We start from the raw sequence: 27,217 nt of genomic DNA, 5'->3' as shown, positions 1-27,217 counted from the left end.
CACCTTGAATTGTATCAGGCTAGCACATGATCAGGATGTGTTGACCCTGCTCAGAGCATCCTCCCACAGATCCGCTTCCTCCCACAGAACCCCAGCTCATCTTCCCATTTGGGCTTTAGCTCATCTATCTGAGTTACCTCCCACTCCATAAGCTCTTTGTAGATATCCAAAGCCTTCCCCTCTCCCACCCCGTTCTAGAAACTACCCTGTCCTGTATCCCCCGTGGCGGTAGGAGTGGAAAGGTCAAAACCTGCCTTCACACAAAATCCCGTATCTTCAGATATCGAAATCCATTCTCTCCCGGGAATTCAAACTTCTCCAAATCCTCCAAACAGGGAAAGCTCCCATCTGTAAAGAAATCTCCCATCCTCTCGATCCCTGCTCTCTGCCACCTCCGAAACCCATCATCCAACCTCCCCAGGACAAACTGGTGATTATTATAAATTGGACCCCACACCGATGCTCCTTCCACTCACATATGTTTCCTCCACTGCCCCCAGAATTTCAGCGTCACCATTACCACCAGGCTTGTGGTGTACCATGCCGGCGAGGACGGCACAGGTGCCGTTATCAATGCCTTCAAAATTGTGCCCTTACACAATGCTGCCTCTACTTGCTCCCACACGAACCCCCCCCCCCCACCTCCTAATCATGGCTATGTTTGCCGGCCATAAATGGTTGCTAAAGTTCGGCAGCCCCAGCCCACCCTCCCCTCGACTATGCTCCAGCAGCACTTTCTTTACTCGTGTTGTTATACCCGCACACACAAAACCAGAGATTACCCTATTTACCCGTTTAAAAAAAGGTCTTTGGGATAAAGATAGGAAAACAAACAAAAATCTCAGGAGGGCCGTCATTTTCATGGTCTGTACCCTCCCCACCAGTGACAGCGGGAGCATGTCCCATCTCCGAAAGTTCTCCTTCATCTGTTCTACTAGCCGGGTCAAATTTAGTTTATGCAGCAGCTCCCATTCCCGTGCCACCTGGATTCCCAAATAGCGGAAACTCCCTCCCACCACTCTGAACAGCAGCTCCCCCAGTCTCCTCTCCTGGCCCCTTGCATGGATCACAAACATCTCACTTTTACACATATTCAATTTGTAACCCGAAAACTAGTCAAATTGCCTAAGATCTAAGATCCGTATAATCTCCCCCATCCCCTAATGGGTCGGAAATATACAGGAGCTGGTCGTCTGCATATAGCGAGAATCTATGTTCCACACCCCCCCCCCCCCCCCCCCCCCACCGCATCCCCTTCGAGTCCTTTGATGCTCCTAGTGCCATTGCCAGTGGTTTCATGGCCAAAGCAAACAGCAATGAGGAGAGGGGACATTCTTGCCTTGTCCCTCGGTGCAGCCCGCGTAGCCCGACATCAGCCGATTCATTCGCCACCAGTGCCTGGTACAACAACCAAACCCAGTCAATGAAGCCCTGCCCAAACCCGAACCGTCCCAACACCTTCCACAAATAATTCCACTCCACCCGGTCGAAGGCCTTTTCCGTATCCATAGCGACCATACCTCCATTTCCCTCCCCTCAGAGGTCATCATGATCACATTTAGGAGCCTTCCAACGTTGGCTGTTAGCCGCCTGCCCTGAACAAACCCCGTCTGGTCTTCCCCTGTCACCTCCGGAACACAGTCTTCTATCCTTGAGGCCAAGATTTTAGCCAACAGTTTGGCATCAACGTTCAATAGGGATTGCTTTGTATTATTGACAGGTCTTACTTACCAAGAAGTTGGGAAACACTGTTAAACAAATATATCATAAGAGAGAGGCACCGAGAAAAACAGCATTTTAAGATAACTTTTCATCTTAGATTGAGAGCAGAATGCAGAGATGGAAAATCTAAATTTTCCAAATTGAAAGAATTATTTCATAAACACATTTAATAATTGAATACATACTTAAGAAAGGAAGTCGTGGTACCTGATTATTTAATGATTTTATCGATCCACATTGCCAAATGCCACATACCCATTTTTACCAGGACCCATCCACAGAATATCTGTGCACAGTGCTCTCGACCTCATTCCTTTTTACTTACAAGTCATCTGTTTCACGGTATTGATTGTGACAATATTCAGAAAGGAAATTTTGGCTGATAGTGCTTGATGGTGAATAAATATTTTTAATTGTTCCAAACAACGTTGCTTTGATGACTCCAGCAGCATCCCAATTTCCAAGTCATCAAGTTAGGCAACATGAAGACCTTGAAGCCAGAAACAGGCTCCTGTAAATGCCAACAGACATAACTGCGGAAAGTGAGGTCAAACAAACAATATCTTCTATTAATAACTCTCACGAGGGAATCAGATGAATGCAAGTGAGATACTTGTTGGAATCATTTAGCAGAGATGAGGTCAATTGACCCTTCCTGCAGTCCTGCACTGAAGTAATTAATATCTTTAAATCCTTATGGGAAAACATTTTTTTTAAAGAAACGGACTTTTCAAAAACATTACATGTGTGAAAGTGTGCACTTAATAAAATACATGTAGAAACTGAGACTGACTCTCCTAGTTATGTTCAATGTAATTTTCAAAAGGCAAGTTCTGGCAGTGACAGAGAGGCGGATATTTGTCTCATAATGGCCTATTTATGTCTGTAAACAGGGCTAAAGTACCTATACAATTTTTGACTGGATCTCAATTTAGGCAACCGGCAGTTCTGAGAGTGAGAGCGAGTGCTGCAGCCTACAGCAACTTCCAGGGCAGTCTGACTCAGCTGGCTTTCTGGCATCATATCAATCACTGGTTGAGTGAGCAGCGAGGGTTCGGAGGTGCTGTCATCCTTAGAAAAAGCAATCTGTTCCAAGCTCATTGCACAAGTGCTCTCTGCTTTTTGTCTACAACTCAGCAATCCCACTGACTTCAGGAAAACAGTCTGTAGGAGTATTCAATAGGTGCTGCATAAAAGCTAAGGACCCAGGTTGTTAGGACTAATATATTAGTATGGATAGAGGATTGGCTAACGGAAGTAAGGGTAAATGGGTAATTTTCAGGTTTGTAAACAGTAACTGGTGGAGTGCCATAATGATCAATGCTGGAGCCTCAATTATGTACAATCTATATTGATGACATGGGTAAAGGGTCAAAGAGTATTGTTGCCAAATTTGCTGACAATACAATGAAAGGTGGAAGACACAAAAGGCAGGATTTTGTCAAGTGTGCCATTCCTATCATGTAACTAGAACCATGAACTATTTACAGTTTCTTTGGATGGCACAGTGGTTAGCACTGCTGCCTCACAGCTCCAGGGACCCGGGTTCAATACCAGCCTCGGGCGATTGTCTGTGTGGAGTCTGCACGTCCTCCCCCTGTGTGCGTGGGTTTCCTCCGGGTGCTCCGGTTTCCTCCCACAGTCCAAAGATGTGCGGGTTAGGTGGATTGGCCATGCTAAATTGCCCGTAGTGTCCTAATAAAAGTAAGGTTAAGGGGGGGTTGTTGGGTTACGGGTATAGGGTGGATACGTGGGTTTGAGTAGGGTAATCATGGCTCGGCACAACATTGAGGGCCGAAGGGCCTGTTCTGTGCTGTACTGTTCTATGTTCTATGTTCTATGTTCTAAAGTTGTGCAGGTTAGGTGGATTGGCCATGCTAAATTGCCCCTTAGTATCCAAAAGGTTAGATGGGTTACTGGGTAATGGGGAAAGGGTGGAAGTGTGGGCTTTAGAAGGGTGCTCTTACCAAGGGCAGATTCGATGGGACGAATGGCCCCCTTCTGCTCTGTAAATTCTATTATTCCTCAGGTGTTTACAATTAAAATTTGAAGTGCTGGCAGCATGCAGAGAAAACAAATGATTCAGGGTCGGGGGAAATTTTCATTGTTGAAATCCAACGTCAGCTAACAATGTTGCAGGCACAGGTAAACAATGAAAGAGCCTCCTGGTCGAACAACTACATTGTCAACAACTACATGGCCATGAACATAAGAATTGAGAGCACAAAGTCGGCACGATTTGTTTTTGAAATTAAATTCCACTAATAAATAAATATTCCACTATGTTAATTTGTGCATCATCTTGTGTTTTTGCTACTTGTTGTGATTAACTGAGTCAGAGAGCACTGATATACACTGACGGCTATGCGGAAATTAGGAACATTTCCTTTATTGTGAAAGGAACAATGCTGTGTTTTTTATTCATGACAGTGTCATACAGGCCTCTTATGGGACATATCAACATACAAACATATGAAATAGGACAAGTAGGCCCGCTCCGCCTTTCAATAAGATCATGCTGATCTGTTTGTACTTCGAATTCCACATTCCCATCTATTCCCAATAACCTTAGATTCCCTTGCCCAACAAGAAACTATGTACAGGGATCACCCAAGTGGATGGTGGAAAGTTCTACCATGGGCAGGAATCAGACGTTGCCGTATGATGTAGAGCACCAGAGCGCATCCCAGAGCAAGTTCTCATCATCCTCCGTCTCATGGGCCAGACCCGCTGTTATTGCCAACCCAGGGCCCACAGCGAGGTAGGTAGGAATCACAGAGGGGGTTGCAAGGGGGGTCCGGGAAGGTCAGCCGGAGTGGGGATGGGGATCATAGAATTTACAGTGCAGAAGGAGACCATTCGGCCCACCGAGTCTGCACCGGCTCTTGGAAAGAGTACCCTACCCAAGCCCACACCTATCCCCATAACCCAGCAAACCCACCCGACACAAAGGGCAATTATGGACACTAAGGGCAATTTAGCATGGCCAATCCACCTAGCCTGCACATCTTTGGACTGTGGGAGGAAACCGGAGCACCCGGAGGAAACCCATGCACACACGGGGAGAGCGTGCAGACTCCGCACAGACATTGACACAAGCCGGGTATCGAACCTGGGACCCTGGAGCTGTGAAGCAATTGTGCTAACCACTATGCTACCATGCTGCCCATGTCTGTGGGATGCGATGTCTGTGCCCCTGGTCAGTTCCCTAGTCGGTGAACCTGATGGCAACTAGAGCGCCCCGTGTACGCCAGCCCCTTCGTAGATGTTGTGCGGCCTCCTGTGCCTCAAGTCCTGCCCATCCTTGCCCTCCCCTGCATCCTCCAGGTCAGACAAGCATGTCGCCCCTCTGCTGCACGATGTTGTGGAGGACGCAGCAGTTACCATGCTGTGGGAGATCCTTCCAGCAGTATACTGGATAGCCCCTCCAGAAAAGTCCAGGCACTCGCATCTTCAGGAGTCCAAAGCATCGCTCGATCATGCCTCCGGTCGCTATATGGGTGTCGTTGTAGCAGTTGTCCGCTTCAGTCTGTGCCCTCCGGATCAGCCATAATCGGTGTATAACGAGACAATCCCACCATCTCTACTTGACATTCAATGTGCTTAATTCTCCACTATCAACATTGTTTACCATCGAACAGGAACTGAACTGGACCAGCAATGTAAATACTGCAGCTACAAGAGGTTGGTAGCTCTGTGACAAGTAACTCACCTCCTGACTCCCCAAAGCTTGGCCATCATCTAGAAGGCATAAGTCAGGAGTGTGATGGAATACTTTCCACTTGCCTGGATGAATGCAACTCCAGTCAAGAAGCATGACACCACCCAGGACAAAGCAGCTCATTTGATTGGCACCCCCATCCACCACCAACACAATGGCAGCAGTTATGTACCATCTGCAAGATGCACTGCAGCAACTCACCAACACTCCTTCTATAGCATCACCAAGAAGGACAACCGCAGTGCAAGTGCAGCAGATATACAGGAACAGAACTTGCTAAGTTCCCCTCTAAACCAAGCACCATTTTGACTATATTGCTGTTCCTTCACTTGTCACTGAGTCAAAATCCTGGAACTGTCATCCTAAGAGCACTGTGGGTGCAACTACATCACATGAACTACAACGGTTCATTGTGGGGCTTACCAACACCGGGTCAAGGAAATTACGGATGGGCAATAAAATCCCTGGTAGCCAGGGATGCCCACGTCCCATGAAAGAATAAGAAAAAATGATTTTGGTGATTGGGGGGGGGGGGGGGGGGGGGGGGGGAAGAGAGAGAGAGAAAAAGAGAATGCTACCCCGGTGACTGAAGCGCTGCTGGTGGAAGATTGCTGAATTCAACTGGGGGTGACTGCAGATCGCTATGGAGGATGCCCTTGAGCAGCTCTCAGCCGTTAAAGCCCTGCATCAGACTGCAGCACCTCATCATGGTTGGCAGCAGATGAAGTAAGCCGGCTGTGAAGCAACATCACAGAGGGGGTTGCAAAGGAGGGTGGGGGGGGGGGGGGGGGGGGGGGGGGGGGGGGAAAGAGTGCAGGGAGGGTGTTCATGGGAGGATAGGTCAACCGAGGTGGAATACAATGCCCGTGCCCGTCGCCAGCCCCTCGTCGGTGAACCTGGAAGCGATCAGAGCGCCCGTCGCACATGTTATGCGGACTCCTGTGCCTCAAGACCTGCTCATCTATGCCCCTCTGCATCCTCCAGGTCGGATGAGCACATCGCCCCTCTGCTGTGCGAAGTTGTGGAGGATGCAGTAGTCACCGAGCTGTGGGAGACCCTTCCGGCGGTATACTGGAGGGCCCCTCCAGAGCAGTACAGCACCCACACTTCAGGAGTCCAAAGCATTGCTCATGGTTGCTGCATGGGCGTTGCTTTAGACATGGTGAAGTGGCAGTGATGGCAGCCCAAAATCAGCCATCCTGAGAGGGGTCCCCAGGTTCTTGCTCCATGGAGCCTATGCTAATCCCTTTGTATGGCACCTCAGCAATCCTAATATTATAATAATAATAATCGTCACAAGTAGGCTTCAATTAAGTTACTGTGAAAAGCCCCTAGTCGCCACATTCTGGCACCTGTTCGGGGAGGCTGGTACAGAAATTGAACCCGCGCTGCTGGCCTTGTTCTGAATTGCAAGCAAGCTATTTAGCCCACTGTGCTAAACCAGCCCAAATAATCTGCTGAAGTGCATTGTGCTAGACTGCTGCGAGCCTGTCGAGTATCGAGAAGTGCACTCATGACAGCAGACATCCCCCCTGAGCCTTTTTTGTTTCATGAAATGTAAGCATTGCTAGCAAGGTCAGATTTTTGTTGCCCATCTCCAGTTACTCTTGGGAAGATGGTATTGAGCTACTTTGTCATGGACAGGCAGGTGGTTAATTTAAATAGCACTGATCTTTCCTTTCACCACCTCATCGTAAACAAAAGCTGTTTTTGATTTGCTTACGTGGTGGCATTTTTCCCAATTTCTCGGTTTTACTGTAATCCACTTTCTAGAAATAACCCCACAGCAAACTCGAGATAAGGTGAATTCAAAACATTAGATTATTTGCACACACTCAAGACACAAAGAGGGAGTCACAACATATGCCCCCTGGCATTAGTACCAACAGAATTTGGGTTGCCATCACTGCCACTTATCAATGCTTTTGCTGTTGCTTCACAGACAGCTTGCTCAGTCTGCTGCCACCCAGGATGAGGTGTTGCAGTCCAATGCAGGGCCTTCAAGCGATAGAGAAAAGAAAGAATTATGCTGCAGAGAAGAAATAAATGGTGTTTCACGTGGGTTTCAGCATCTAGAACAGGGGTGGGCAAACTACGGCCTGCGGGGGCCCACGAAGATCAAGTCATAAGAAAAAAAAAATTTTTTTTTTTTATTTTGTAATTTTTTTTTTAAATTAAGGTTAATGGGGGGTGCTGTTGGGTTACTGGTATAGGGTGGATACGTTGACTTGAGTAGGGTGATCATTGCTCGGCACAACATGTGTTTCATGTGTAGTTTCTACTTTAAAATATTAATTAATAAAAATTAATTGCTTTTTTTTTCTTTAAATACCTTTTATTTTGGCTATTTTAAATATTAATTATTTTACTTAATATACTAGGCGGCCCTTTAAAATTGTGAATTTCTGAATGTGGCCCTTGCACAGAAAAGTCTGCCCACCCCTGATCTAGAATCAAAGTACAATGAGGCATTCCTTCATGAGGTCGGCAGGTTGAAAGCCAATGCTGTACAATTAATGTTTCAATAGAATTGATTTCACACAATGACATAGGCATGCAGAGATGAATCTGTCTGGTCAGTAATGGTACAGAAATTTTCAGAAGATGCGGCCCAAGTATTCAATCTGGCCAGAGCTCCTCTTCTGTGTTGCTGATGGACAGATGGAAAAATGGCAGACTGAGATTTTGCAGTATAGCAAAAGATGTATATCCATGTCTAGGCCTCCAAATGGTTAAATGTCTCAACAATTAACAACTGAAAGGAAGGTGACGGGGCCCTTTTTCCCAGCAGACGATTCTGGGATTGGCCAACCTGGGTTATGAAATGCAGATGGCCTTTGTATAGCTCTCTTTGAATTTGGTATGTGCAGCCCACAATGCGTCATTAGAGATAGCGAGGTGCAAGTTTCTTCAAAACTGCCAGACAACTCCTTTTGTTAGGGGTCACACACAGACATCGATTCATCCATTTTAAAAAGTCTGTGTCTAATTTTTAAAATCTTAGAAATAGCCATGAGGATATCTATATTTATTTAAAAGATATACCTCCTTAAACCACTGATGATGCAGCTGAAGGTGGTTGGGTTGAAGACTTGACACTGTGGGACTCCTGAAAAGATGTCCCAGGAGCTAGAAGATGGGCCTCCAATGATAACCACCTTCCTTTATGCTTGGTATGACCCCAACCAGTAGAAATGTTTTTGCCTGATGCCCACCGACTTCAATTTTGCAATGTCCCTTGACAGTACACTTGGCCAAATGCTACATCTTGATATCAAGGGAAATAATTCTCACCTCACCTTTCTTGTCCATGTTTGGAACAAGGCTGTAATGAGGTCAAGGGCCAAGTAGAGCAGAGCTAAGCATCGGTCAGCAGGTTACTGCTAAACAAGTGAGCTTGATATCACTGTTGACATGTTAAGAACCCATGTTACCTCCGAGGGTGTCGAAGGGCAGAATGGCTTCCTCCTGCTTTTATTTTCATTGTATGTTTCGATGTCTCAAAACCCTGAAGGATAACATGAAATACTGGTTCTTAGCGTATATTTGTTTGGAATAATGTGAGAAACCATGTACAAGCCAGGTGAGGAACCAGTCCAATCACTGTGCAAACAATTAATAAAAAATCTTTAATTAAGTAAAAGAACACACAACAAAAAACATAATAGACACTATGACACTTGCATATAGGAATAACTAAACACACTGTTTTCTGAAGTTACCTCTTGTTCCCAAAATACACCCTCATTCCCTGAATTCACTTGAGACACTCCCTTTCCCAACACCATTCAATTTTAGTAACTCTATAGGCTAAATGCAGTTAATAGTTACCACACAATATCGCTTAGGTGACCAAGTCTGAGGAAACGTCTCTTCTTGGCTCAACAAAGGCACAAAACTGCGTATTTTAGCAAGGCGTCTCTGTACTCTGCTATGGCTTTAAGTATTAGCTAGAACTGTAGTTTTTCCCCGAGACCCACTTTTACCAACTGGCCAACTTTCGGGATACATACTGGCTGACCTTCGCAATACATCATTTTAATGCAAAAGGAGAGCCTGCTTGGTCCTCACGATCTCACTCCAATCAGGTTCACAGGAGGAGAGGGCAATGTGCATATGAGGTGCTGAGTGCAGGTGGTTCCTATGTGCTGTTCTCATCTTTGGGACGGAAAAGCCAACCACGCATATGTAGGTCATTGTGAATGGCAATAGCAACAAAGTGCTTGTTTTGCTCAGCACTGGATACTCCTCAGAGACACTAATTCAAAATGCTGACAGCCTCATGAATTTGTGATGTGTGTTTAATGTGCTGTCACAGGTGAGGCTTCATTTGGAGTCAGCTGCAAGTTAATAACTAACTCTGGGGTCTCAAACACAAAAAGATTTTTCACCCACTTCTCTTTCAAAAACTAAAATTTCTCCTCTGGAAAGTAGTGACAAAAACTGTTCATCAGCCAGATGCGAGTGAATAAGGTTTACCAGCCTATTAACAGTTCCCTTGCTAACATTGTTTTCTTCGATGTGTCATAGCAGTTTGGGGAACATGTAGTAGTTTTGGCTTTGTACTCCTACTTGCCAAAGTTTAATGACTTTTGGAAAGCTTTGATTTCTTCACAGTACTGAAGCAATCATCATCCTTCCCTTGCACGTTGAGGTTCAGTTAGTTTAGAATTCAAAAGATGTATGCAAGGTAAGACATGGTTAACATCCAAGTTTCATCACCAAACGAATCAGCCAGAGGGGACGATTTCTCAAGGAGGAAAGTGTGGATTTCATGCCTCAGTTTGTAAACTCTGACAATAATTAAGCAGTCTGCTCAGCCCCCATAACAATCTCAAAAAGACTGGTGTTGGATGAGCTGCATTTAGTGAAATTCACGACTTTCACACTTCCTTTCAACACCACTTCAAGATGGAATTATTTTCGATGCCAAAGCATCACAGTGAATACAACAATGATTTGAAATAATGTCTTGACTGGGAAAAACAGCGGAGTTATAAGAAGAATTAAGAAAGCAGCTGGTCACGTTGGCTACCTCATCGCTTGCGATTCCTCTGCAATGAACCCAGTCGAGTCCGAACTGCCCAACCATGTGACTATTCAATGCTTCAAAAACCTCTGTGCCAGTCGTGCAGGTTCGTAATGTCAGGCAGCACAGCAAGTCCTCAATAAATTAATTGTGCCAAACATACCTAACATAAACTAGCAAGTTTGCACGATCTAAAACATCTATTTTCATCCAGTTGTATTGAAAACTCCTGTGCTGACTTTAAACAAGAAAAAAAGGCTGGGCTTCTAAATTGCCAGCAAAATCACAAATTCGGCGAGCCACTGTGTCAATTTCAGTTTTTCAGCTGACCTCTCATTCAGGACTATATGAGTCATGTCTAATGCTACAGGGAGAATTAATCTCTCTGATGCAGTGTGGGGCATTTTCACTTTAGCTGCACGGGGATCCCAGGTTCGATTCCTGGCTTGGGTCACTGTCTGTGTGGAGTCTGCACGTTCTGGGCGCTCCGGTTTCCTCCCACAAGTCCCAAAAGACGTGCTGTTAGGTAATTTGGACATTCTGAATTCTCCCTCTGCGTACCCGAACAGGCGTCGGAGTGTGGCGACTAGGGGCCGACAGTAACCTCATTGCAGTGTTAATGTAAGCCTACTTGTGACAATAAATATTATTATTATAAGAAGTGAATTGTGCTTTGTCATTCAATGTTACATTTTTTCTAAGGGCTTTAAGATTTAAGCTTTCACTGCATCCTTTGAAAAAAATGAAGATGTTTGTCCTCGTACTCACCATGCTTAGACTTCAAATGCCTTTGAAGTTTTGAGGGGTTTAAACACTCATTTGCATTGACACAATTAACAACGCCATACCTCAAGAAATCATCTTGAAGGGCAGCATGGTGGTGCAGTGGTTAGCATGGTTGCCTCACGGCACCGAGGTCCCAGGTTCGATCCCGGCTCTGGGTCACTGTCCATGTGGAGTTTGCACATTCTCCCTGTGTTTGCGTGGGTTTTGTCCCCACAACCCGAAGATGTGCAGGTTAGGTGGATTGGCCACACTAAATTGCCCCTTAATTGGGAAAAATGAATTGGATATTCTAAATTTATATTAAAAACATTTTTTAAAAAAGAAATCTTTACACTGCTTTGATCCCGATTTCAGTTTTTCTTTGAAGGATGTTCACCAGAAGTCCTTGAGCTCTGTATACAGCTCACACCAGCGCTGCTTTGTCCTGCCATGAACTCTCCTGGCAGCTCTCCCCAGCAGATTCAGTTGAGAGATCCTGGCCGGTTTGTGTCTCTTGACCTCTCTTTAATATAACAAAATGATCCATCTTCAATTCTTCACAGTCCTGGTGCCTTGCTTGCTTGCAGCTAAAAAACGGAGGGATCTCTCCTCCTTGATTTCACACCAAAAGCACGGTGTACAGACCGCGTGATGTCAGTATACATGCCGGGCACGTGGCATGCTCTCTGCCGCCGCTTCTGGCGGGAAGACTCTGCATCATTCACATTTAAAAGCCTGTTGCGGGCAGCATTCTCAATTTAAAAGCCAGTCACGGCCGTTGGCCGCTTCTCCGGTGATCGGGAACGCCGTGACAAATCACTCCGTGACCCTCCCGACATCTGTCGGCGACCCACCGTGGGTCATGTCTCGCAATTTGAAAAACCCTGAGCTAGACTAGGCCTCTGTGGCTTGGATTATTGAAGGAACTAGCTTCTCAGACTGTTGGACAGAAACTAGCTTGCATTTCCAATGAGGGTGCTGACAGTTAGACTGTTCAATCTCTTTGATATTCCCCTCTGTGGATTCTGCTGCCTAACTCCATCAAATCCTTTACTTTTAGAAGTTACCATTTGTATAGCCCCACTGACCTCTGGTAAATAATGTTTTTGATATGGCCATGAACACCTCAATGTCTTTAGACTCCTGCTACTGGGAAAACCGCATCTCATTATTCCTCTATGCCTGCTCGTCTTGTCACTTGTTAGTTATTTTATTTCCATCTCAAGTTCACTGTTAATCTGGTTAAATTCCCACATTCTTGACATCCACCACTTTGCTAGTGACAGAGAGTAAACTGATGGGATGGTGATTGGTCAGATTGGATTGGTTTTCTTTTTGTGGGCAGGATATAGCTGGGCAAGTTTACACATTGGCATGTAGATAATGCAAGTGTTGTGTCTGGATTGAAATAGCTTGATTGAGGCACAGCTTGTTCTGGAACACTAGTCTTCAGAACTGCTGAGGGAATGGTATCAGAGCCACTACCTTTGCTGCATCCAGTGACTTCATATGAAATGGATTTAATCTAATTGACTGAAGACTGATGAATATCTGCGATGCTGGGGGCCTCAGTAAACATGCAGCGATGGATCACCCCCTTGGCACACCTAACTGTCGATGGTTGCAAAGCTTCAGCCGTTTCCTTGGCACAAGCTTCAGCCTCATCCTTTGCCCTGATGTGCTGGGCTTCTCCTCATTTGAAGATAGGAATGTTGTGCAGCTTCCTCTTCCGGTTTGTTATTTAATTTTTCATCACAATTTTGCATCAGCTTGCCAATAGCCAGGGATCTCATGATTTCTTTCTGAACTTTCACTGCAGCACTGAGATAATGGGAGACTTCAACCAGTGTAGTGGAAACCAAAACATGCTCCACCATGGGTCGGTGCGGCAGTGCTACCAACCACTTCCATGGTGGAAAGGTTGGGTTCCAAGTGTGCTGTGGTGGAGCCAAACTCTTTCACGTCCCAACCAGTGACAACACATAACTCAGTGTGCACCGCCTTCAGCATTTTCTTATAGTCTGCCCCAACGAGGACCACACCTGAATACCCTGCAGCGGCATGTCAAGGGGCTGATTAAAGGCCCCCTCCACCATCAACTGCTCCAGCATCCTTGCCACATACTTAGAGGAATCTGCTCCCTCGATATCCTTGGGCATCCCGACTCTCCTCAAATTCTGTCGCCTAAAGCGATTCTCCAGGTCCTCCAACTTCACTCCCAGTCTCTTCTGGCTGTCCACCACCATCCCGAACTCCGCCGCCAGCAAGGCCATCTGCTCCTCATGCTCCCACACTGCCTTCTCCACCTTCTATATCACCAAGTCCTGAGCCTCCAGCCTCTGCCCCACTTTCTCAATCGCCGCGCTGAGAGGCTCCACCACCTTAGCCAGGTCCTCCGAGGCCTCCTTCCTCTGCTGCTGGAACTTATTATTTAAAAACTCTACCAGTTGCTCCGTCGACCACTGGGCGGGCATCACTGCCCCCTTGCCCTCCGCCATCTTGACCTGTGGCGCACCATGAAAACTGCCCTGCTCCAGCTGCTCTCTTTCTCGCAGCACTTCTTGTCCTCTGATCCATGTACCAGACGAGTATTACCTTCCCTGGGCACTCACACGCTTCGCCCTCAAAAAGACCCCCATATCGATGGGGAAGGACCAACAAAATCCACCTTGAGCAGGAGCCACCAAATATGCAACCACTCACTCCATGGCCACCACCAGAAGTCCCCAACCCCAACCTATTTACCATCAGACCATCAATCCTTCAGTTATTGAAATCTACAAATTACCTCTCAAGCTTCCTCTTGGTACTCACCAAGATTGCACTCCGTTTTCTTTACAGAGGAAATGGTTTCAGTTTCTCCATAATTGTTTTGCAATCAATAATGCAAAGCTGAAATTCAGTATCATTCTGTTATTCATAATGTTTTATTTTACTTTGACATCTTTATTGTAATAGTTATTGTGTTTTCCTTCATGCATGCCATTAGTTACCTTTATTCCAACACACACCTGGATGGTCTCCCACATTCCACCTGCGTCTTAAGTCACAGTAATTTCTGCTCCCCATCGCCTGACCTATATTGACTTCCGGTGAAGCAACATCTCAATTTTAAAATTCTCAGCCTTGCTTTCAAAGCCCTCCATGTCCTTACTCCTCCCTATCTCTATAATTTCCTCCAGCCTCACAATCCTCCAAAATGTCTACGCTCCCTTGCAACTGGCTTCTTGGACATTGCCAATCATAACTGCACTACCATGAGTAACCTTGTTTTCAGTAATTAGGTCCCAATCTCTGGAGTTCTCTCACCTCTGCCCCTTCTACCTCATTTGCCTCTTTTAAGAATTTTTTAAAAACCTCCCTCCTGACCAAGCTTTTGATCATCTGACGTAATGTCTTCCACGTGGCTCAAGCTCCTGCAAAGCGCCTTGGGACTTTTCATTTTGTTAAAAGCACCATATAAATATACATTGTTGCTGTTCTTACAAACCTACATTTTCTTTAACACTTGACTCGATGATCTGAAGAGGAACGATTTAGTGCTCGACTCAGTCCAACTGCAATGTGGTTTGTAAATAATTTCACCACCAACACCAATTTGCATGTGTGAGAAAAAGAATTTAAGCTGCTAATTTACTTTTACGAATGATTTGAGAATTTGAAAAAGTTCCTTTGAAAAGGACATTTATATCATCTTGATTTTCATACCTAAGACTACCCTTAGAAAGGGAAATGAGGGAAGTTAACCAAAAATTAAATAGCACTTCTGAATGAAACATAGACTTATATAGAAGCTCCTATAGGATGACCATTCACATCAACGAAAATAACTTGCTTTAAAACATGCATCTGAGCAAAATTTTTTTAAAGGTGCACAAAAACAAACAGCATATGCTTCTCCATATGGTGGGCATGAAGATTTGGATGACTGGTTGAGGAAGTGGATTACCACACTTTTTCAGCCAAGATATATTTGTCTCACATTGAACAATTCTAAAGAACAGTTAACAATATAGGAATGGACATTTTCCTCTGATTTAAATGATAATTATTAAAAAGTAGCAACTATAATAGAAGTCCTTTTAATTATATAATTTTAACATCATTTTTTTTTTAAATGGTGTTAAAATACATTTACGTGATGGTCCCTCGTTTTGTTAACAAAGAGGCCTTACCTGACAGTGGAATATATATTCTGGTGTGATTTTTTTAAATTTCATATTCCAAACCAAAGCTACCCCATCCGGCTCATGTGGAGCATCTTCATTGTTATTATAGGAAGCAACCATCAATTCAGGATACTGAAACAAATAACGTGTTGTGGACATCAATACACCGGGTTAGGTTCAATGAATTCACAGCATCCATGAATATTTTTACAGGTTTCCAAATAATTTAAGTAGAATGGAACTCATCTGATAGTGGCATCAGTTCAAACAGATTTTGGTCCAATTTAGTTCCATGTTAACGGAGTCAGATAAATATGCATTCTAGTAAAATTACTACTCATTTAGAAGGGTCAAACTCTGAATCTTTGCTTTGCCCATAAAGTGCAATGGAAAGAACCTCACAATTGAATTAAAACCAGTGTCTCCAGTCGCAAAGCACCATGTCTGCACATTAACTATCTCATAATTATAATTTTGCAAACATATATTAAAAGAAAACTCATCCAAGTTCAGCTGCAGGTCTCTGAAATACACATTGTTAGAGTCGGGAAGACTGTATATTCATACTAGGCAGACAGGGCAAGAGAATGGACATGAAGGCACTTTTTTTTTTGATCAGTCTTTAATCATTTGATAGCAATATTATGAATGCAACACATTCAGATGCTGCAACAAGGCAGAATTTTACATCCCACCCCCTATCAATGGTTTTGCAGACAGGGAGACCCTGGGCGGCCTTTCAGCTGCCCTTCTCCCCATCCACAATTTTATGGGAGGTGGCTGAGGCCTTGGGCAAACTTAACCAAGCCTTAACCAGCTGCTTCTGCTCGGCCTCAAAATTTAGTAGAGTGGTGGGTGGGGAAGTCCAGTAGGCCACTCTCCTCAGCCTCGGGGGTGGGGTGGTGGTTGCGGCAGAGAACACTTCTCTAAAGGGTACCTGCCCATTTCCCATCAGGTGCCCATCCCTCACAAAAGGTCTGCAGCCCATAGTCACTCACCTGCCCGGCTCTCCACTATCTGAACCCAACTCTCCTCCATGAGCACCCCCCAACCTTCCTTCCACACTTACCTGATCCAAGACTCCTGGACTTACGTCTCAGAGCTGCTTGAAGTCTGGTCAGTTCTGTCCACTGTTGCCACTGGCATTGCTTGGACTACAGAGTTGTCAACCAAGCAGATTGACTGGCAGGTCTCTGAGGCAGGACTACCATCTAGGCGAGAGCTAAGAAATCCTTTTTCAGCCAATTAAAACACAACTGAGTGCTATACGGCTGCAGAACTGCTGTCATCATCAGTGCCTGCACTTTGGCTGGTAGGGTGAGACAAACCACCATCTGAAAAATCTTAGATAGATACTGTTCTCTGCAGTAGTGACCAGGAGCACAGAATATTGCCTGTTCAGTACCAAAGTTAAGGATGTATCCTTGCAGCTGGTGAAGTTAGGATCAATTTGTCATGGCCCATGTGTGAATGACACAGATTGGACCAGGAATGATGTTCTGCTAAGAGAGTTTGAGGAGGGAACATCAAAGGTAATCAGTTCTGGATTATTACCCAAAACACGGGCCAGGGTCAAGAAGATTAAAGGATCAGAGCTCATCGGTCACTGCGCCCGAAGCCCAAGGAAGGGGAAAAACCGAGAGCAGTTATAGCCAGACTGCACCGGTACCGGGATAGGGAGACAATCCTGCGCTGGGCCAAGGAGAATAGAGCCTGCAATTGGGACGGGCACGCCATCCGAATCTACGAGGATTTTGGAGCGGACATAGCTAAGAGACGGGCGGAGTTCAACAGAGCGAAAGCAGCTCTCTATAAGAACAAAGTACGTTTTGGTATGCTGTACCCAGCAAAACTCTGGGTCACATACCAACACAAGGAATATTTCTTTACAGCCCCTGCCGAGGCGAATAGATTCGTCGAGGAGCACGGGCTGGAAAAAATAAATGGGAAGTAGGGACGAGGGGCCCATGGCAAGGAGATACGTCATGCCAACGGGGGGGTGGGGAGGGGCGAGGCAAAGCCAGCCCCCTCCCCCCTGGCAGGAACACCTAGAACGAAAAACAACCCAATGCCCAAGGGCCCGCTCCAGGTGGGAGGCCAGGCCCCGGCACGAGGGAACGGGAGTACTGGAGAGGGGAGAGGGGAAGCGGGACAGCAACCTCCGAGAGGGGAGCCACCGTGCTAGCAGGAAAGCTAGCGAAGGGGGCGCGCAACAGAGCAGGGCCGCAGCGCACCCCCAACAGGGGGGAAGGCGCCAGGCAGGGGAGGGGGGGGATCACCCATCAAAGGTGGGAGAGCAAATGGGGACAGGAATGGGGGAGAGAGGGGCAATGGAGGGGTATACAGGGGTATCCCCGAAAGGGATAGAGCGGGGGGGGGGGGGGGGGCACTCGGGGGGCGAGAGACCATAGAACATAGAACATAGAACACTACAGCGCAGTACGGGCCCTTCGGCCCTCGATGTTGCGCCGACCTGTGAAACCATCTGAAGCCTATCTGACCTACACTATTCCATTTTCATCCATATGTCTATCCAGTGACCACTTAAATGCCCTTAAAGTTGGCGAGTCTACTACTATTGCAGGCAGGGCGTTCCACACCCCGACTACTCTCTGAGTAAAGAAACTGCCTCTGACATCTGTCCTATATCTCTCACCCCTCAATTTAAAGCTATGTCCCCTCGTGTTGGTCATCACCATCCGAGGAAAAAGACTCTCACTGTCCACCCTATCTAACCCTCTGACTATCTTATATGTCTCTATTAAGTCACCTCTCAGCCTTCTCCTCTCTAACGAAAACAACCTCAATTCCCTGAGCCTTTCCTCGTAAGACCTTCCCTCCATACCAGGCAACATCCTAGTAAATCTCCTCTGAACCCTTTCCAAAGCTTCCACATCCTTCCTATAATGTGGTGACCAGAACTGCACGCAGTACTCCAGGTGTGGCCGCACCAGAGTTATGTACAGCTGCAGCATGACCTTGTGGTTCCGAAACTCAATCCCCCTGCTTATAAAGGCTAGCACACCATATGCCTTCTTAACAGCCCTATTAACCTGGGTGGCAACTTTCAGGGATTTATGTACCTGGATGCCGAGATCTCTCTGTTCATCTACACTACCAAGAATCTTGCCATTAGCCCAGTACTCTGCATTCCTGTTACTCCTTCCAAAGTGAACCACCTCACACATTTCCGCATTAAACTCCATCTGCCACCTCTCAGCCCAGCTCTGCAGCTTATCTATGTCCCTCTGTATCCTATAACATCCTTCAGCACTATCCACAACTCCACCGACCTTCGTGTCATCTGCAAATTTACTAACCCATCCTTCTACACCCTCTTCCAGGTCATTTATAAAAATGACAAACAGCAGTGGCCCCAAAACAGATCCTTGCGGTACGCCACTTGTAACTGAACTCCAGGATGAACATTTGCCATCAACCACCACCCTCTGTCTTCTTTCAGCTAGCCAATTACTGATCCAAACCGCTAAATCACCTTCAATTCCATACTTCCTTATTTTCTGCAATAGCCTACCGTGGGGAACCTTATCAAACGCCTTACTGAAATCCATATACACCACATCAACAGCTTTACCCTGATCCACCTGTTTGGTCACCTTCTCAAAAAACTCAATAAGGTTTGTGAGACATGACCTACCCTTCACAAAACCGTGTTGAGTATCGCTAATCAACTTGTTCTTTTCAAGATGATTATAAACCCTATCTCTTATAACCTTTTCCAACATTTTACCCACAACCGAAGTAAGGCTCACAGGTCTATAATTACCAGGGTTGTCTCTACTCCCCTTCTTGAACAAGGGGACAACATTTGCTATCCTCCAGTCTTCCGGCACTATTCCTGTCGACAAAGACGACATAAAGATCAAGGACAAAGGCTCTGCAATCTCCTCCCTGGCTTCCCAGAGAATCCTAGGATAAATCCCATCTGGCCCAGGGGACTTATCTATTTTGACATTTTCTAAAATTGCTAACACCTCCTCCTTTTGAACCTCAATTCCATCTAGCCTGGTCGACTGAACCTGAGTGTTCTCCTCGACAACATTGTCTTTCTCCAGTGTAAACACTGACGAAAAATATCCATTTAATGCTTCCCCAATCTCCTCTGATTCAACACACAACTTTCCACTACTATCCTTGATTGGCCCTAATCTTACTCGAGTCATTCTTTTGTTCCTGATATACCTATAGAAAGCCTTAGGGTTTTCCTTGATCCTATCCGCCAACGACTTTTCGTGTCCTCTCCTCGCTCTTCTTAACTCTCCCTTTAGGTCCTTCCTGGCTAACTTGTAACTCTCAAGTGCCCTAACTGAGCCTTCATGTCTCATCCTAACATAAGCCTTCTTCTTCCTCTTGACAAGTGCTTCAACTTCCTTAGTAAACCACGGCTCCCTTGCTCGACAACTTCCTCCCTGCCTGACAGGTACATACTTATCAAGGACACGCAGTAGCTGTTCCTTGAAAAAGCTCCACATTTCGATTGTACCCATCCCCTGCAGTTTCCTTCCCCATCCTATACCTCCTAAATCTTGCCGAATAGCATCATAATTGCCTTTCCCCCAGCTATAATTCTTGCCTTGCGGTATATACCTATCCCTGCCCATTGCTAAAGTAAACATAACCGAGTTGTGATCACTATCACCAAAGTGCTCACCTACATCTAAATCTAACACCTGGCCGGGTTCATTACCCAGTACCAAATCCAATGTGGCCTCGCCCCTTGTTGGCCTGTCTACATACTGTGTCAGAAAACCTTCCTGCACACACTGCACAAAAACTGACCCATCTATAGTACTCGAACTATAGTATTTCCAGTCAATATTTGGAAAGTTAAAGTCCCCCATAACAACTACCCTGTTACTCTCGCTCCTGTCAAGAATCATCTTTCCAATCCTTTCCTCTACATCTCTGGGACTATTCGGAGGTCGAAAGACAACTCCCAACAGGGTGACCTCTCCTCTACTGTTCCTAACCTCGGCCCATACTGCCTCAGTAGACGAGTCCTCAAGCGTCCTTTCTACCGCCGTAATACTTTCCTTGATTAACAATGCCACACCCCCCCCTCTTTTACCATCTTCTCTGTTCTTACAGAAACATCTAAATCCTGGAACCTGCAACAACCATTCCTGTCCCTGCTCTACCCATGTCTCCGAAATCGCCACAACATCGAGATCCCAGGTACCAACCCATGCTGCAAGCTCACCCACCTTATTCCGGATGCTCCTGGCGTTGAAGTAGACACACTTCAAACCAGCGTCCTGCTTGCCGGTGCCCTCTTTCGAACTTTTAACCCTATCCCTGACCTCACTACTCTCAACATCCTGTACACTGGGACTACAATTTAGGTTCCCATCCCCCTGCTGAATTAGTTTAAACCCCCCCGAAGAGCACTAGCAAATCTCCCCCCCAGGATATTGGTACCCCTCTGGTTCAGGTGAAGACCATCCTGTTTGTAGAGGTCCCACCTACCCCAGAATGAGCCCCAATTATCCAGGAAACCAAAACCCTCCCTCCTGCACCATCCCTGTAGCCACGTGTTCAACTCCTCTCTCTCCTTATTCCCCTCCCCAGGGAGGGGAAATGCAGGGACGAAGGGACAAAGGAGGCCAGTAAGGGAATAGGGCCACAAAGTGCCACAGACAAGGGCTCGAAACAGGGAACTGCTGCAAGCACCCACCCAGTACGGTCTGTGGGTGAAGGGGCCCCCCGGAGTGCAGGGGACTACCCGCGTGGCGGACACACAGTGGACGGCCATGGCGGGTGTCCCCGGGACAAGGGGGAACCCCGGAGCGCAGGGACCCGACCGCATGGGGAGAGCAGTGATAGTGGACATCCTGGACGGCCCCCTAACAAAGGGAAACCCCAGAGGGCAGGGGCGCGTCCACCGGACAAATATGGTTAACCCCACAGGAGCAAGGGGGCAGAAGCCCCCCACCAGAATAGTCACCTGGAACGTAAGGGGACTTAACGGCCCAGTGAAGAGATCTAGAGTCCTCACCCACCTTAGAAACATGAGGGCCGACATAGTCTTCCTCCAAGAGACACACTTGAGGGAGCAGGACCAACTGCGGGTAAGAAAGGGCTGGGTGGGACAAACCTATCATTCCTGTTATGGGGCAAGGGCCAGGGGGGTGGCGATCCTGATTGGCAAGAGGACAATGTTTAGGGCGACAAAGACGGTTACGGACCCAGGGGGACGGTATGTCATGGTCAGCGGGGCCCTGGATGGGGCGCCGGTAGTTCTAGTTAACGTGTACGCGCCCAACTGGGACGACACGAGCTTCATCCAAAAGACCATGGCAGAAATCCCGGACATAGCGACGCACCGACTAATCATGGGGGGGGACTTCAACTGTGTACAGGACCCAACGACGGACAGATCAAACTCCAGAACGGGGAGAACCTCAAACATGGCAAGGGAACTCAGCCACTATATGGAGCAGATGGGAGCAGTAGACCCTTGGAGATTCGCCCACCCGGGGGAGAAAGAATTCTCTTTCTTCTCCCCAGTACACAACGTGTACACCAGAATTGACTTCTTTGTGGTGGGGAAAACGGTGCTTCCAGAGATAGACAAGGTGGAATACTCCGCAATTGTGATATCAGACCACGCTCCACACTACATGGATGTGCGGCTAGAGACGGGAAGGGCCCAGCGCCCCAAATGGAGGTTGGACGGTGCCTTACTAGCTGACAAGGCCTTCAGCGAAAGGATAGCGCAGGCCATAGCGGAGTACACTGAGATCAACCAAAACGGGGAGGTCTCACCCTCCACGTTCTGGGAAGCGGTTAAGGCCGTACTAAGAGGGGAAATCATAGCCTACAAAGCGCAAAGAGATAGGGAGGAAAGGGTGGCTAGGCAGAAGCTGGTCGACTCCATACTGGAGGTAGACCATAAATACTCCGAGGCCCCGACTGTAGAACTCCTGGCGGAGAGAAAAGAATTACAAAGGAACTTTGACCTGCTCTCCACCAGGAAAGCAGTACACCAACTCCGCCAGGCACGCGGGGCCCTATACGAACACGGAGACAAAGCCAGCCGCCTGTTGGCACACCAGCTGAGAAAGCAGGCAGCCAGCAGAGAAATTGCGCAAATCAGAGATACCAGAGGCACGTTGGAAACGGAACCAGAGAGGATTAACAAAACCTTCAAGGCCTTCTACCAAGAGCTGTACACCTCAGAGCCCCCAACGGGGAAGGCTGGGATGAACCGGTTTCTTGACGGACTGAACATACCAGTTGTGGGAGAGGGCAGAAAACGGGATCTGGAAGCACCACTAGCACTGGGAGAGATCATGGAGAGCATTAGCTCCATGCAGGCGGGGAAGGCGCCGGGACCGGACGGATTCCCGGCGGAACTCTACAAAAAATTTGCGGCAGCGCTGGCCCCGCACCTGCGGGAGATGTTCACAGACTCGCTAGCTAGGGGCACGTTGCCACCCACGTTAGCACAGGCCTCAATCTCGCTGATACCTAAGAAAGACAAAGACCCAACGGAATGTGGGTCATACAGACCCATATCTCTGCTGAATGCAGACGCCAAAATACTGGCCAAAATCCTAGCCAAAAGGCTAGAAGACTGTGTACCTGAGGTGGTCACAGAGGACCAGACGGGCTTTGTCAAAGGTAGACAGCTGACCGCGAACATCAGGCGCCTGCTGAACGTGATAATGACCCCCTCCGGGGAGAGAACACAAGAGGTGATCGTCTCCCTGGACGCAGAAAAGGCCTTCGACAGAGTCGAGTGGAAATACCTCATAGAGGTACTGGAGCGGTTCGGGCTTGGAACAGGGTTCACCGCTTGGGTAAAGCTCCTGTACAACGCTCCCATGGCGAGTGTACAGACCAACAATACCAACTCCCAATACTTCCAGCTGCACAGGGGCACCAGACAAGGATGCCCACTGTCCCCGCTGCTGTTCGCACTAGCAATTGAACCGCTAGCAATCGCGCTCAGGGCAGCAAAAAATTGGAGGGGGATCCGAAGGGGAGGTAGAGAGCACAGAGTCTCACTCTATGCGGATGATCTGCTCCTCTATATCTCGGACCCACAAAGCAGCATGGACGGAATCATCGCGCTCCTGAAAGAGTTTGGAGCCTTCTCGGGCTACAAACTCAACATGAGCAAAAGTGAGATCTTCCCAGTACACCCGCAAGGGGGGGGGGGGGGGGGGGGGCAGCACTAAAGGGGCTGCCGTTCAAACAAGCCCGACATAAATTCCGCTACCTGGGGATCCAAATAGCCCATGACTGGAAAGGGATCCACAAATGGAACCTCACCAGCCTGACGGAGGAAGTTAAAAAGGACCTGCAAAGATGGAACACACTCCCGCTCTCCCTCGCGGGGAGAGTTCAGACGATCAAAATGAACGTACTGCCCAGGTTCCTCTTCCTGTTTAGATCCATTCCGATCTACATCCCCAAGGCCTTTTTCAAAGCGCTGGACAAACTCATCATGGCGTTCGTATGGGGGGGTAAAAATGCTAGGATCCCAAAGAAGGTCTTACAAAAAACAAAAACCAGGGGAGGGTTAGCCCTCCCGAATCTACAATTCTACCACTGGGCAGCAACAGCCGAGCGAGTAAGGGGATGGATCCAGGAGCCAGAAGCTGAGTGGGTGCGTGCGGAGGAGGCCTCCTGCATGGGAACCTCCCTTCGGGCCCTCGCCACGGCAGCACTCCCATCCCCACCCAAAAAACACTCCAGCAGCCCAGTGGTGACAGCCACCCTCCAATCCTGGAACCAACTGCGGCAGCAACTTGGCCTGACCAAAATGTCGAACAGGGCTCCCATCTGCAACAACCATAGGTTCAAACCAGCACTGACCGACGCCACCTTCAAAAGGTGGAGGCAGGACGGGGGGACACTGACAGTCAGGGACCTATACACGGACGACAGGATCGCAACACTGGACGAACTGACAGAGAAATTTCAGCTAGCTGGGGGGAACGAGCTACGGTACCTGCAGCTCAAAAACTTCCTACGAAAGGAGACAAGGACGTACCCACAACCGCCACGACAGACACTACTGGAAGACCTACTGGACGCAAGTATCCTAGAGAAAGGGAACTGTAGTGACATGTATGACCGACTGGTAGATAGGGACGACACCGTACTGGACGCAACAAGAAGGAAATGGGAGGACGACCTGGGGATGGAGATAGGGTGGGGACTCTGGAGCGAAGCACTGCATAGGGTCAACTCCACCTCCACGTGCGCAAGGCTCAGCCTGACGCAACTAAAAGTGGTACATAGAGCCCACTTAACAAGAACCCGTATGAGTAGGTTCTTCCCGGAGGTGGAAGACAGATGTGAACGGTGCCAAAGAGGCCCGGCCAACCACGCCCACATGTTCTGGTCTTGCCCCAGACTCGTGGAGTACTGGACAGCCTTCTTCGAGGTTATGTCCAAAGTGGTGGGAGTGAGGGTGGAGCCATGCCCGATAGTGGCGGTCTTCGGGGTTTCAGAACAGCCAGATCTATTCCTGGGGAGGAGGGCGGACGCCCTTGCCTTTGCCTCCCTGATCGCCCGCCGTAGAATCCTGTTTGGCTGGCGGTCAGCAGCACCGCCCAGAGCTGCGGACTGGCTGTCCGACCTCTCGGAATCTCTCCAAATGGAGAAAATCAAATTTGCCATCCGAGGGTCGGACGACGGCTTCCACAGAACGTGGGAGCCATTCATGCAACTGTTCCGGGACCTATTTGTGGCCAATGTACAAGAGGAAGAATAGTCGGGGGAAGGTAGCGGGAGGGGGGGGGGGGGCTACAGGTTCGTTACGGGGGTTCGATGGCTAGCTAAGGCCCAAAACCAAACTAAATAAACATGTTGAGGGGGGGGGGGGGGCGCAGTTACTACTACGAAGATGCTTACCTGTAAATATGTATGTTAATTTTTGCGTGTTTGTTTTTTTTCTTTTTTCTTTCTCCTAACAATTTGTAATTTGTTCAATATAAAATATGAAAACTGAATAAAAACATTTATAAAAAAAAAAGAAGATTAAAGGATGAATTACGTGTCTCAAGAGTTGCGTGGGAAGGAGGGCTTTGGCGTCTCGAGGCACAAGAATCAGGAAGTGGGAACTATTCCATTCGGGTGGGTTCCATTTAAACCAGGCTGGGGCCAGTGTAATTAGGACTGTCAACAGGGTTTTAACCTAACAGGGGAAAGAGGAGGATTTGAGTGAAGGGAGATTTAGAAAGCCACAAAGATAGATTTGGCAATGGAAAAGTGTAATTATGTGGGTAAGGACAACAAGAGTGGGCCAAGAGAGCTTAGAAACATAGAAAATAGGAGCGGGAAGAGGCCATTCAGCTCTTCAAGCCTGCTCAGCCATTCATTGTGATCATGGTTGATCACCCATTTCAATAGCCTTCCCCTCCAATCCTTTGATCACTTTCGCCCCAAATGCTATATCTAACTGCTTCTTGAAAACAGTTTTTTGGCCTCAACTGCTTTCTGTAGTAGCAAATTCCACAGGCCGACAACAACTCTCTGGGTGAAGAAATTTCTCATCATCTCAGTCCTAAATGGTCTACCCAGTATCTTCTGACTGTGGCCCTTGGTTCTGGATACCCCAACCATCAGGAACATCCTTTTGGCATCTACCCTGTCTGGTCCTGTTCTTCGGAAACTCTAGCGAATACAATCTTAACCGACTCAATCTCTCCTCATTCATCAGTCCTGCTATCCCAGGAATTAGTCTGGTAAATCGTCTCTGCACTCCCTCTATATCCAGAACATCTTTCCTCAGATAAGGAGGGTAAAACTGCACACAATATTCCAGGTGTTGCCTCACCAAGGCTCTGTACAATTGCAGGAAGACATCCCTGCTCCTGCTCAAATCCTCTCGCAATGAAGGCCAACATACCATTTGCCTTCTTTATCGCCTGCTGCACTTGCATGTTTATCATCAGCGACTGGTGCAAGAGGACACCAAAGTCTCGTTGCACATTCCCCTCTCTTAATTTATGGATATTCAGATAATCTTCCCTCCCGTTTTTGCTACCAAAATGAATAACCTCACATTTATCCAAATTATATTGCATCTGCCATTCATTTTCCCACTCACTCAATTGTCCAAATCACACTGAAAGATCTCTGCGTCCTCCTTACAGCTCACTCTCCCACCCAGCTTTGTGTCAACTTCAAATTAGGAGCTATTAAATTTCGTTCCATCATCTTAAATCATTAATATATATCGTGAATATATATTAACATCGTGCATCAGCAAATAAGATAATTTCAGACAAAAGAAGTTAAAAAAAATTATAAAGGCTCTTTATCGGAATGCATGAAGTATCTGCAGAAAAGAGGTGAACTAGTGGCGCAAATAAAGGCAAACATATTTTGGATATAATAACCATTACAGCAACAAAGTTGAAAGGTGATCAAGGTCAACAAATAAATATCTCGGGGTACACAATATTTCAGACAAAATCAAGGAGGAGAAGGCGTAGCCATGATAATAAGGGATGACATAAGGACATTCGTGAGAAAGAATATGGTTTTAGAAGATCATGTGGTAGAATCAGTATGGGGAGAATATAGGAATTACAAGAGTCAGAAAACACTGGTGGAAGCCGTTTATAGACCTCCTTGCAGTATTTATAACTTTGGACAGAACATTAAACAAATATTTATTGGGGCTTCTAACTAAGGCAATGTAATAATTGTGGGTTTTTTTAAATCATCATAGAAACGGGCAATTTGCAAGAGTAGTCTAGAAGAAGAGTTTGTAGATGTTTCTTCGAGCAGTACATAGTGGAACAGACTAGGGATAAAGCTACTAAATCT

General features: G+C 47.1%; 1 protein-coding gene across 3 annotated transcripts in view; it reads right to left on the bottom strand.

Annotated features, from left to right (window-relative positions):
• LOC119966203 (cytoplasmic dynein 1 intermediate chain 1) overlaps positions 1–27,217 on the bottom strand; it is a 377,588-nt gene that overhangs the window by 132,840 nt on the left and 217,531 nt on the right. For all 3 annotated transcript variants that reach the window (XM_038797532.1, XM_038797534.1, XM_038797533.1), the window contains exon 10: positions 15,413–15,538. In XM_038797532.1, coding sequence (XP_038653460.1) covers positions 15,413–15,538 — 126 coding nt within the window. The remainder of the gene's footprint in view (positions 1–15,412; positions 15,539–27,217) is intronic.

Source organism: Scyliorhinus canicula, chromosome 5 (genome assembly GCF_902713615.1).
Source record: "Scyliorhinus canicula chromosome 5, sScyCan1.1, whole genome shotgun sequence".
Taxonomy (NCBI): Eukaryota; Metazoa; Chordata; class Chondrichthyes; order Carcharhiniformes; family Scyliorhinidae; genus Scyliorhinus; species Scyliorhinus canicula.
Note: the sequence above shows the minus strand (reverse complement) of the source record. Positions and strands in the feature narration are given on the sequence as shown.